The following is a 13777-nucleotide window of genomic DNA, read 5'->3' as shown; positions in this document are numbered from 1 at the left end:
GCACTATCTTTGTAAAATCCTTTACAAAGTCTGAACCACACAAGGACAACCCATCCCTTGTGTTCAGAAATCCTTACAACTCAAGAGACCCTCGGTCCCTTAATCAATCTCATTGAGTAAGAAGAATGGAAGAAGAATTCTCTCTTCAAGAGAAGAATATTACAATGAAGATCCATGGATGAACTCTTAATGGATTTGCAAGTGTTTGCCCAAGAGTTCTTGAGAGAGCATTTGACAATGAAGTTCTCTTGAAATCTCTCTCATTGTCTTTTGAGAGGATAAGACATTTTGGACCAGCAAAACTCTCTCATCAAATTCGTTTCCAAGTCACCTATTTATAGGCCTTTGATGGTCATTCACAAATCCAATGAAAAGATGTGATTATTGGCAGATTTTCTGAAAACTCTCCACTGGTAATCGATTACAATATCTGTGTAATCAATTACACAGTTATAATTTGAAGGGTCATGACTTTTGAATTTGAATTTCAGAAGTTTCGTTGCTGGTAATCGATTACAGGCATATGGTAATGGATTACATGTTGAAAATTCAAATTCAAAATCGTTTTCAACAACTATTTCTCAACCCTGTCTTCTGGTAATCGATTACCAGAGCCTTGAATGTCTTGAAAGCACTTTGTTTTAAGGCAAGGCTTGATCTTGAGTTAATCTTTAAGCAAGGCTTTGTTTGTTGAAATAATCTTGTATTAATCTTGAAGCCATGCTTATCCTTTGAAGCAACTTTGTTTGATTCTTCTTTGGCATCATCAAAATCATGTATACATACATTCACATTCTCCCCCTTTTTGATGATGACAAACATGTGATTTCTTCTCGACATCATCAAAGCTTGCATGATTTACATTCTCCCCCTTTCTCAAGCAAATTCTTCTTGACATCATCAAAATCTTCATGATTTAAAGATAAAACTTTGTAAGACATAAAAGATTTTCATAAAAATAATTTCAGAAGATGAAAACAGATATTGCAAATCAAACAAAGTTTTTAAATAAAATCAAATTCAAACCCTAGGTCAGTTGAAAATAGAAGAGAGATGAAAGTAGTAAGACACATAGATTTATAGTAGGTTTGTCTCAACCACTAAGACTACGTCCATTTCTTAGTTAACCATTAAGTTCCATTAACTTTAATAAGTTACAAGTATTAATCACTACCACTTCTAGCTCTACAACTCAAGCTCTACCCCAAGCTTGATACAACTTAGTATTATTTATTCTACCAAGTCATTGCTGGCTCTATACAAATCAAATAGATTTGTTGTTTGTTTGTGCAATGACTAATTTCAAATTGTCTTGCAGACGAATATACAATCTCAACACTTAGTCTTTTCTCTCAAGGTGTACAAGATATACAAGGTGTTTTGAGAGCTTTTTAGAACTTTACATAAATATACAAAAAGCTTTATATAGAAAGAGTTTGAATGAGAGTGCTAAGTTCCAATTCTTGTCTTCAAAACTTCTAGTATTTATAGGTTTTCTTCATTAAGTGTCCATTGTCTCTAAACAAATAGATTTCTTCACTTGAGCCCATGTATAAAGACTTTGGCCGTTAGAGGCATTAAATGCATGTACTCTTTCATGTTGTAAAATCACTCTTGTGAGTTTTCTTGTTGATTGGTTCAGTAGAAAATCATTTGCTTTAAGTCAGAGTAGGTCTGCACTAGCACTATGTGTCTTTTGATAATGTTTGACAATTTTCAGATCTTGAACTTCATTTATTTTTCATAGGACTTATCTTTGAAGAATGTCGTCTGCAAAACGGATATCATACCTAGAGTGATAAATGAAATCTTAAATGTCATTCGTTAATGCTATGTCAAATCATGACCTTCGTTAACTATCATTTGATATTTCAGAAGCAAAATTTATGAAACATAATTTGATTTCGTATAAAACGTAACTTTTAACATTTATATTTATTTGCATCTAATCAAAATAATTAAGATTTCTAATTCGTCTTAATTGAGTTAACAATAACTAATTTTTTTTCTTACTTTATATTAGGCACATTAAAATATATTCTTTTAAAATATTTTTTAAGGTAGCTAATATAAACCTTAACTATTAAAATATTTTTTCTTTAAAATTTAAAGTTATAAGTTGTAACTGCTTTAGCTTAAAAGAAAAATCTGGTTATTGTTAGACATTTATTAAAAAACACTCTTAAATCTTAACCCTAATTTATTTTCTTTTCCCATTCTCCCCATACAATTTTCTGATTCGGTGGCAAGAATCAGGAACGACACCTGTGTGTTCTCCTCTGCTTGCGGGTCATTCCACACAGAGGCGCGATTGGAAAATGTTGATGGCACCGCCATCGCCGCCGCCGCCGCCACTCTGGCTCTAAACTGCATCATCCCGCATTAGCGAACTCATAAAAATCCTTTTTCTTTTCTCGCATGTTTATTTTTTTTTTATTCTTCTACTCAATGACCCTCTCTGTTAGAGCCTCCTCAAAACCCTTCATAACCCTCAATGAAGCGCGCTTCCTCTTCCCCTTCTCCTTCTTCAGCTCCAGCACCGTTCAGTACACCAACAAGTTCCTGTTTCATGCCGCGGTCGCCGAACCGCAATTACTCGTCCGGGTTCTCAACACGGTCCGCCATCGCCCCGCGGTCGCGCTCCGGTTCTTCCGGTGGGCCGAGAGGCAAACCGGTTTCAAGCGATCTGAATTGACCTACGCCGTCATCCTCGACATTCTCGCGCGGAACGGCTTGATGCGGTCCGCCTATTGCGTCATGGAGAAGGTCGTCTCCGTTAAAATGGAGAACGGCGTCGTGGATGTCGTTTCTTCCTCCGAGGCATCAATGTCATCGGTTAAGCTTATTCTGGATTTGTTGCTTTGGATTTACGCGAAAAAATCGATGCTTGAGAAGTGTTTGTTGGTGTTTTATAAGATGGTTAGTAAGGGCATGTTGCCTGATCTGAAGAACTGCAATAGGGTACTCAGATTGCTTAGGGATAGGGATAGTAGCATCGATGTCGCAAGGGAGGTTTATAATGTGATGGTGGAGTGTGGAATTCGCCCTACCGTTGTTACTTATAACACAATGTTGGATTCCTTTTGCAAGCAAGGGAAGGTTCAGGAAGCTCTGCAGCTTTTGCTTCAGATGCAGAAGATGGGATGTTTGCCCAACGATGTCACGTATAATGTTTTGGTAAATGGTTTGTCTCACAGTGGGGAGTTGGAGCAGGCTAAGGAGCTTATCCAGGAGATGTTGAGATTGGGGCTCGAGGTTTCTGCGTACACATATGACCCCTTGATTCGCGGATACTGTGAGAAAGGGCAGCTTGATGAAGCCTCGAGGCTTGGGGAGGAGATGTTGAGTAGAGGGGCTGTGCCTACTCTGGTGACCTACAATACGATTATGTATGGCCTTTGCAAGTGGGGGAGAGTGAGTGATGCTAGGAAGTTGCTGGATGTTATGGTGAACAAGAATCTGATGCCGGATTTGGTTTCGTATAACACTCTGATTTATGGTTACACCAGATTGGGAAACATAGGGGAGGCTTTTCTCTTATTTGCTGAGTTAAGATTCAGGGGTCTTGTTCCCAGTGTTGTGACCTATAATACGCTTATCGATGGTCTTTGCAGAATGGGGGACTTGGATGTTGCCATGCGGCTAAAAGATGAAATGATCAAACATGGGCCTGATCCTGATGTATTTACTTTTACAATTCTTGTTAGAGGATTTTGCAAGTTGGGGAACTTGCCAATGGCTAAGGAATTGTTTGATGAGATGCTGAATAGAGGATTGCAGCCAGATCGTTTTGCGTACATAACCCGAATAGTAGGTGAGCTGAAGCTTGGTGACCCATCTAAGGCTTTTGGTATGCAAGAAGAAATGCTAGCCAGAGGCTTTCCGCCTGATTTGATCACTTATAATGTCTTCATTGATGGGCTCCACAAGTTGGGCAATTTGAAAGAAGCAAGTGAACTTGTGAAGAAAATGCTCTACAATGGACTTGTTCCAGATCATGTAACATATACTAGCATCATCCATGCTCACTTGATGGCTGGGCATCTTAGGAAGGCTAGAGCGGTGTTCCTTGAGATGTTGAGCAAAGGGATATTTCCTTCAGTTGTCACTTACACAGTTTTGATTCATTCATATGCAGTCAGGGGAAGGCTGAAACTTGCTATTTTGCACTTTTTTGAGATGCATGAGAAGGGTGTACATCCAAATGTGATCACCTACAATGCTTTAATCAATGGACTTTGCAAGGTGAGAAAGATGGATCAGGCATACAAATTTTTCACAGAAATGCAAGCGAAGGGCATTTCTCCAAATAAGTATACTTACACTATTTTAATAAATGAGAACTGTAACTTGGGCCATTGGCAGGAAGCTTTGAGGTTGTATAAGGATATGCTAGATAGAGAAATTCAGCCTGATTCATGCACACATAGTGCCCTATTAAAGCATCTAAACAAAGACTATAAATCGCATGTAGTTCGGCATCTTGAGAATGTTATTGCAGCTGGTGAATAAACTGATGATGTAAGGATGAAGGAATGGTTATTTATTATTCTCATTTTGGCATTCTCACATGGCTAATGAGTAAAAGACAACCCTACATTTGAATGGGTTTTGCCTTTTGAGGTGTAAATTCCCCAGACAGAATCATGTATATTTTTCTGACAGTCATGGTAAGAGTCCCTCTTTTTCCTTTGATACATAATGCCTTATATAACTGTTATACTCCTCTCCTTTGGCCCTGATACATTTTCTAATTTTTACAGGTTGAAGATGCCTGTGGTGTTCTTGATGATTAAGATGGGCAGACTTCAACTATTTACAAGTTTTCAAACGTTATGTCCCTAGACTAGGTAATACTTGGTCTTGGAAGAGTGTTAAGTTGTCCTGTGACAATATGCTGATTCAATTCCTCCTCTCTTCAGAAATAGGAAATATTTTAAACAAAATTGAAGAAACAATGGTGTCCATAAGAAATATTTTAAACAAAATTGAAGAAACAATGGTGTCCATGCTTCTTTTTGTTCTCTTTTCAGAATGTGATATACTTTCGATGTAGTTGGTGATTAAATTGTACTTTTTTTGTTTATTGCTATATAACCATGTTTAATCCCCCGTCCCTGAAAAAAAATGAACAAGAAAAAAAAAACCTCCATACCAAGTTATATTTCTGCTTGTAGTTGTGGCTTATTTTATGTTTTTCCACTCACTCTCCTTAACATGAGCCCCTTACTTCATGTTGAATATAAGGATGATACATAGTATATGGTAATGGTAACACACATCAAGGCATTTTTCAATTATTAATGGATGTAGAGTAAATGGTGTAGTATCTTATTCAAATATATTGTAAGTGTAGACAATATGGTTATTTTGTTAAAATAAAATAATGATGAATTGAATGAATAGTATGAAAGATTTTCATGGTTGTATAAGCTATAGGTTTTGTATAAGTTATTTTAGTTTTTCTCTTGCAGTCAGGGGAATCAATTTGCTTTGTGGCTATTTCAGCAGTGTGTAACTGCTAACTTTTCTTCAGCTGTTATGTGACTTCTGACATAGATACTGGACCTGCATAGTTGGTGCTCAATTCAAATACAGAAGCCAAACAATCAGAAAAGATTAAATCATAATTGATTCCTGATGCATTGAAGTATTTAGGTATTCTTGCTAGATGTTTCTTTGATTTTCTTTGTTTTGTTGTCAATTTTAAAATTTAAAATGGCATAGGTATTTATTGTTTTTTACAAGGACTGTTAGGGGAATAACTTGTGACAGGTTTCTGCAGATTCTGATGATATGAAAAAGATCAAAAGTGTCAGTTCCCACTGTTCGTTAAATTCAAAATGGTCCTTTAATAATGTTATGGACAGATCGAAGTTGACAGATTTGATGTTCCATGACCATGAGGTGAGAGGTGATTGTTCTCCTTTAACGGTTTAACCTTGACATTAAAGTTTCTATTTTGATACCTTACATTTTCTAGTGTGCTGCTACTCTTTTTATGGTAGGATTGTTGGAAAAAAAATTCATGAGTCTGCACTTGAAAGTTATGATATCATGTGAATAAGATCAGATAGTGTATCAGAGGGATTTTGGAATTTGGATATTGTTCTCATTCTAAAAATATATTCATTTTGATCCATAGTCTGGCATCTTCTTACTGTTTTAAACTAATTTGTAAATTTAGAATTCTACCTGATTTTTTTCTGGTTGAAAAAGAAGAAAGGGAACAAGCAAGCAAAATAAATTATAGATCGGAATAAAACATAGATGCCAAGAGCATGAAATCAAAAGGATGTGAAGAGACATTAATGAGATGAAAACTGAGAAGTATAAAATAGTACTATGGGCGTTGAAGACAATCAAATTTTTTTCTTTTCTTAAAATATAAAAATGAGTCTTTTTTTCTTCTATTCATACCAGGTCAATTATGGGAACTTCATGCATGGGCTGATGAGGGAGTATATCCAACTTTAACTGAAAGTTTCTGTCTGAGTGAGTTATCTATGCATGAACCCTATAGCTTTAAGTCTTCAGTAGATATATCACGAAATGCATTTCCAGGAAACCAAAATGTGGTGGTTCCTCCTACTTTAGCAAACAGTGGTAGTTTATGTTAGAATCGTTAATCTATCTTTGACAGTTTCGAGTGTACTGCACTGTATTACAATCAATTTTGTATGCTTGAAATTCGCAAATTCATTGTATACTTTTTAACTGCATGATTTTTCTCCTCCATTACCATTTCAATTACTCTGGTGTCAGAATTATGGTACAATCCAATAAACCTTGATTCCAAATACTGGTTGTTTTTATGGACCATTTACTGCCATTAGTCTCTATAAAAAATTAAAAGATTACATCAGTTATCCTAGGTTAGCAACAATCACTATTAATTAATTATTCAAACTAATTAAAAATTTAAATTTATAGGGTAGAATTGTGAAGGCACCACAGTAAAATTTATTTTAAATGACATGCTTCTTTTATAGTACTAAATGGAGTTTCTCCGGTGCTTTCATTAAGGTAAATGTGGTAAATTGGTAATCATTCACTGTGTAGAAGACAATTGCAAGTCTCTTTGTAGAAAAGGAATCGTGTGATCATTCTTTGAGCAGCTATCTCATATGGTTTTCATATTTGGTGGGATTTGTACTTTTGTAGACAACCCAAATCCAAATGAAAATATTTATTAAATTAAAGAAAACAAGGGTTGGGAACTAGATAGTCAGAAGACACGTCTATAATATAAGATCACACGCATAGATTACATAATGTCCGTGCATCACATAGGTTGGACACTAGATAATTCATATTTCACGTAAAGATTAAGTATGATATGTTAGTTTAATTTATAGTTCCAGCTAATTTCATGTAAAGATTTAATTCATGATGTTAGTTCTTTATAGGTTTATTTGTATTTATGTATTTTGCAAGGTATATCACCTATGAAGTTCTTCATGAGCATCATCTTCATCAAGTGATATGGGTCTTTGATCACAGATAAAAAGAACAGAATGTCCTTCTGGCATCACCAACAGGGTAGATGGCAAGCAAGAAATAGCCGAGTTGCAGGAAACAAGGATATATACTAGGGAACATTTGGCAAGTTTTTAGCTTCTACCTTGCTATCTTGCTGTTCATAGCCAAGCGGGATAAATATAATAATGCAAAAGAATGTGCCCTTGGTGTGGACTGCAAACTGAGACTACAACACATACTGTTCCGATGTGTGATGAGGTTTGAAGACTATGGTTTGCATCACAATCAATGTAAGATTAGATGTTAATGATGACATAACTATTGCTGATTGGATTAAATTGTGTCTAGATACAGTTGATGAGGGAGCTTTAGAATGGATTTTTGTTCTTGCTTGGTCTTTCTGGAATTGTAGGAACCATATGGTATTCAAGCAAAAGAAAATATTAGTTGAGCAGATTATGCAGCAGGTGCATCACCTCATTAAGTGCTACAAGGAGGAATGAAAGATGGCAGAAGCCATTGACAGGCCAAATTAAAGCAAACTTTGATGCTGCTGTTAGAAAGGGTGTTGACACGGGCATTGCAGTCATTTTTAGAGACCATGAAGGTGAAACTTTGGCAGCTGCAACAAAGTTTCATCAGAGTGGCAGAAGCTCTGGCCTTAAGATGTTGTATTGAAGATCTTTTGTCTTTGTTGTCTGAATCTAGCTTGGATATAAGCTAGATAACCTCCGCTAAGAGAATGGTAAGCAGTGGATAATGTTGATGGACTCATGATTCTTAATCACTGCACTGTGCAAAGGGATTTCTATTTCTGCACAACCATAATTTTTGACAGATTTTTCCAATTTTGACAGGGTTTCATCATTTGACTACTCATTTAATCAACTGTCTGTGAGTTCAGGCTTATGCCTTCAGTAAGTGCAGTTCGAAGCCTGTGGGGAAGAGTACACAACAAACCTAGAGGCATGTTCGTTTATATTGGCAGGAGCTGAGAGCGTTAAAATTAGGATGGGGGCGATTACATGTGATGAGATGGGTGAAGATTATGTCTCTGTCTCTCTGAAGATGCATGGGAATTTTATGCAAGGTTGAATTTAACTGATGACTCATGCGAATCAGAGTGGCTGTATACTTTGTGGCGCAGGGTAATTAATACGGGAAAGGGGAATGGTAATTAATGCTATATTAACTTTTGGTCAAATTAGCATTGTTACAGGTCGAATATGGTGGTTACACGATAATGTATGGTATGGGGATATAATTAAACTAGATTGAAGGGTAGAATAGTTTGCTTTAGTTTTGATGGTTCGGTGGTTAATTAATAGGGAGTTGCTATTGGCTCTTACAATCCCTCAAAATTCCAAGATTAACATCCTCTCGAAAAACATTACGGCATCGTGTTTCCGCAGCACAAAAGGGAGTGCCAATTTTTGTGCACAAAAGGGAATCAACCGGCTCAACTCCAAGTCCACCCACCACGCTTGCTCCCTCGTCTGCCACCATTGATTCCACCTTGAGTGCTGAACCCAAACCACCCTCGAAATTGGTGCCACCCACCACTTCCTCAACGGTCTCCCCACCCAATCACCGACGAGCTTGTCTGTGGAGAGATATACGATGCGACTAATTAGAATTTATATTATAGGGATTGGATTTGGATGGTTGGGCGCATGAAAATGAGGAGAATTTATTTGATCGTGGCATGCATATATGTGGGAATAAAAAGAGAATGGTGGATTGGAAGGGGTAACTGCAGTGTACCTATCTATCGTGTTCACTATTGTTATGTGCTTCATTTTACTCCATTCTTCTTGAGCTCTGTACACAAACAAGGGAAAAGAGGGAATCACCTGATAAAATTGTTGCAATATCCCCACCATGGCAACCAACTTGTGAAGAGAGAGGCTCAACAAATTATTGTTGCAGACTCTGCTATTTAGTTTCTGTTTTAGTTAATTATTGTAATCTTGATAAAATCTCATAGTTGTTGAGATTTTTAGCAAATTTCAAGTTGTTTGTAAATTGATTCTCATTTATGGAATATATTGCCTTTTGTTTTCAATTCTATGGCCCAATTTTTATCTTTGTGTATGTTCCAGAATTATTTTTTTTCAAACGCAATTATACCTCAAGCTGACTTCCATCTGGAAATGTTTGCCAAGATGGTATTAACTCAACAATGTGATCTCTAACACTAAGAAGGCACTCCATCTCTCTCTGCTACACTTCTTTCTTTTCACAAGGTATAGATTCTAGTCTCCAGTCTCCACAATTTCCCAAACACAGTGGCTACAAGTTGCATGAAATTCAAATTGAAAACATTATTATAACAATAAAATTCAAACCATAACAGGAAAATTTGAAAATTTTACCAATCCAGAGAAGGTAACACTAATTCAATACATTTGTTACAAAGAAAGCATACCACACATATTAGTAGTAGCGTTTGAGATGGCTAAAGCACTGCCAACTCCTTTCCAATTGAAAACATACTATTAATCAAGACTAGTAGTAATATGGTCTGCACCTGCGGAGCAATAGCATTTCGACGGAGACAATTTAATTTACATACTTACAATATGAGAATGGTAACATAGTCTAATGACATAGTTCAGGACTAAGTTGTTTCATACGAGTATGTGCTAGAAAATGAAGCATTTCAGAGTTCAGATAAATGGTGTCACGAGGAAGTGCAGAACAGAGCCAAATGAAAATTACCAAGAGAAGATGTGTTGAAAGTTGGTGGATTCGGAGATCCTACGCTTCAAGGCCTTCGTTGCCACCACTTCCCCGATGTTGCCTTCTACTTTGTCGACGAGCGGTCACAGTCTCTTCCTCTTCATTGCAGCTTTTCTACTCACAGTCTCTTCCTCTTTGCTGCGTGCGTGCGCGTAAAGGCATGGAACAAACGAGTGATGTTGTCCACTGGGAAAAGGGTAAAATTGGAAGAAAAAGAACCTAATTTAAAAATGTTAAATTAAACAAATATTTTACCAGAGAAATCAGTTGACAAAGTGTTGACATTTTAACGATTCGGAGGATATCTTGGCTAATTGAGGCGGAGGATACAGCATTTCTCTCTTTGGAGAACTCCAATTTAATTTCATTTTTTAAAAATTTTTGGCTGGGGATGTTTATAAATGTACATATCTTTATATATGGTTATCAAACTTTAAGTCTAAGTAAACTCAGTAGACTCTGAAGTTTATCACTGAGTTTATGAGTCCGTAAACTACAAAATTAGATCAAAACATAAGTTATGTTTATGTTGTTTTGTGTCAGTTTAGTATTCAACATACCTCTATTTGATGTGTTGTTCCCGAATCGAAATTTATTTTACCTCTGATAATATTAAAACCTTGTTCTCTAATAACATCAATCACTTTATTGGAATACTCTACCACTAGTATAACATCTGCAAGTTATTATTTTAAAATTCTTGAATTTGGTAACCTTATATATATATATATTAGAAGTGAGTAATTATATCTTTTTCTTTTACTTGTTCATTTTAAGGTTAAAATTGTAAATCTCAAAGTCATTTCCTCTCTCATAATTTAAAGGATAAAAAATAAATATTTTTCCCACTCTTTATAAGGATACATTAGTAATTGAAGATTTTTTGTTACTTGGATTTTTAATATTTTAGGAATTTATGATTTATAATTTATAATATTTAATTTATTAAAATTATATATAAACATTAAACATGCTTAATTATTATATATTTAAAAATATTATATTTTTTAAATAAATTTTAATGTTAAATTGTTAATATTTAAAAAAATACTCATACATTTAATGCTAAAATACCCGTTAAGGTAACAATTTTTCTAAAAAAAATTATATAACAAATAAAATATCAAGTTAAGGTAGATAATATTAAATAAAACATATTAATTATGAGTGTTTATGGATACTGGTCACCTGTGAACCTGAATTGACCCAAACCGATCGAAACAATTTCAATTGGGTCATTTATGTATTTCGGTCAAAATCGAATTAAACTAATTAATATCGTTCATGTACCGATTAAGTTATGGGTTTAAATTTATAGATTTTATCAAAACCGGATCGAATTGATAAAATTTTGTAGAGTTGTTTGGTTTGATGTTAAATAGTGTTAATATTGGGACTCGTGTTGAAACTATAAGTGTTGAGACTACTAGTTGTTTGGAACTTCTCAAGGTATTACTTTCAGGTACATTATTGTTTATTTCACCTTTTTCATATTTATTTTTTTGTCATGTTTATAATATTAATGGATCATACTTTATTTATTAGTTTCAGCAAAGCTTATTGTAAGAAATTAATTTGTATCAAATAACTGTGATTCAGACTATTATAGAAAATTTCGTTGAAAAATATTTTATTTTAATTTGTATTAGTCAATTTAAAATATTATGTTGATGGTATTAAATAAATTAATTTTACTTCTTTCAAACGTTTGATAATATTGTATTAATGATATTGAATATTTGGATGAATCATGATATAAATTAGTAATTTTATGAAGAAAAAAAATCGAATTTAAATGAGAAAATCATTGGTCCAAGCCAAATCAAACCCTTCATAAATAGGTTAAGTTAAAAAAAATATAAAAATCGAATCAGACTGATCAAATTTAATTGAGTTGAATTTTAAATTTGATCAAAATTGGTCTGAACTAACCTACAAACACTTAGTATTAATTAAAATTGAAACAACAATTTTTTTACAGAAAAGAAACAATTATTTTAATAATCAAATCGCAACCTTCTTACATGCATCCAAATCATAATCACGATAAATAAAACAACTATTTATTAATTACAAATTGCAAATTATTAATTGCATTAAAGATCTTGCAATTGCATTTAATATTTTTTATACTCTTTATGTAAGATGATTATTAACCAGAAAGATTTTTAATTAAATAAATAAACATGATATATAAAATGTCATATTTTTGTATTTTTCATTTTCAGTTTGTATTTAAATAGATAATAATTTTATATTTAAAAACATTCTTTAAATAAGATTTGAATGTTTAATTGTTAAAAAAATAAGTTAAAAACCGGACAAATCTTTATTTTTTTATTTTATAATTGAAATTTATATAGTAATAGTAATAATTATATATGTGAATTTAATTTATTTGATTTCGGTTCTATTTAATTTGGGAATTTATACGATTGTAGCAATATTATTATGGTTTTCAATCAAATCACGATCAATGTTCTTCATAATTAAGATATCCTTGACGTAAAATCTAGAAATTCTCCCATCAGTGCCAATCAAATTGAATAAAAAATATTACAGAAATATTTTAGACCACTTAAATTGAATCAATAATTAAAGAGTATTTGTGTCAATTAATATTAATTAAGTGTTTGAATCAATTAAAAATATTTGTTCCTATTAATATTAATTAAGCATTTTAATCAATTAAAAATATTTGTGCCAATTAATTATATGTCTTATTTTTTTGAATTATTTCAAAATGGTAATTAATTATTATGACACACTATTCCATTTTTATCTTCCTCTCTCAATTTTAACTTTTTAAATTTAATTTTATATTTTCATTTTATATTATTTCTTTCAATCTTACTATCCTTTCATTCTTGCAATCAGTTTACTAAAAAATTACATATTATTGTGACACAACTATAAGCTGCATAATAGTATATTAAGACCATTGACGGGGACAAATGAAAATTTAATAGGTTTTGACTCGGTAAAAAATCTTTAACAAATTTCAAATTATTACCAGCATATTTATTATTTTCTTTTAGTTCTTTTTTAAAAAAAAATTACATTTATTTATGTATTTTTATTTCTTTTATAGGTGATATAAAGACAAAAAAAATTAAATAGTCAATAATTAAGAGAATAGCAAAAAGAAACATGAAGGCAAAATACCAAAATACAAGACAAACTTAAAGTATTTGCATTTTATTTCGTCGTGCATTTGTTGTTGTTTTGAGTTTCTTTTTATGATTTTTGTATTTGCAAAGAAAACTCCAATTAACTGAAGAAGATTATCATGGTTTTTCTACTATCAACAGACTTTTTTTTTATGTGGGCTTTCGGTTTTGTGATTTGCTGTTTATTCAATTTCTGTAGATTATTGATTTTATATATTTGTGTTATTTATTGTTCTTATAATCTTTCTTTCTTGATCTACAAAACCAAGAAAAATATTATTTTTGTTTTTCATCTGGGTGTTATTTGTACGTTATTTATCGGTTGTCACTGAAGTGACAATAATTATACATTTTTAAATCTTAATATATTATATAAATTATAT

The 13777-nt window shown here is 33.2% G+C and overlaps 1 protein-coding gene and 1 long non-coding RNA gene across 18 annotated transcripts; one reads left to right on the top strand and one right to left on the bottom strand.

The window, feature by feature from the left end:
* Window positions 1-2205: 2205 nt before the first annotated feature.
* LOC114383768 (pentatricopeptide repeat-containing protein At1g22960, mitochondrial-like) lies at window positions 2206-9547 on the top strand. 17 transcript variants are annotated; one of them, XM_028343509.1, is made up of 7 exons: window positions 2206-4670; window positions 4764-4850; window positions 5475-5658; window positions 5786-5907; window positions 6424-6495; window positions 7504-8227; window positions 8340-9547. In XM_028343509.1, the coding sequence occupies exon 1, from the start codon at window positions 2419-2421 to the stop codon at window positions 4510-4512; it is 2094 nt and encodes a 697-aa protein (XP_028199310.1). In that variant the 5' UTR covers window positions 2206-2418; the 3' UTR covers window positions 4513-4670; window positions 4764-4850; window positions 5475-5658; window positions 5786-5907; window positions 6424-6495; window positions 7504-8227; window positions 8340-9547. The 17 variants fall into 17 exon arrangements, with proteins under 17 accessions (XP_028199310.1, XP_028199301.1, XP_028199312.1 ...); XM_028343500.1 differs by having other exon boundaries at window positions 7438-8227; XM_028343511.1 differs by having other exon boundaries at window positions 5786-5914.
* A 244-nt stretch (window positions 9548-9791) lies between these two features.
* On the bottom strand, window positions 9792-10423 carry LOC114383770. The gene is made up of 2 exons (XR_003660601.1): window positions 10204-10423; window positions 9792-10012 (listed from the first exon to the last, which is right to left on the bottom strand). It is a non-coding gene; the product is annotated as an uncharacterized LOC114383770 (long non-coding RNA).
* Window positions 10424-13777: the final 3354 nt, after the last annotated feature.

Source organism: Glycine soja, chromosome 14 (genome assembly GCF_004193775.1).
Source record: "Glycine soja cultivar W05 chromosome 14, ASM419377v2, whole genome shotgun sequence".
NCBI lineage: Eukaryota > Viridiplantae > Streptophyta > Magnoliopsida > Fabales > Fabaceae > Glycine > Glycine soja.
The sequence above is the reverse complement of the archived record's forward strand: the minus strand, read 5'-3'. Positions and strand labels throughout refer to the sequence as shown.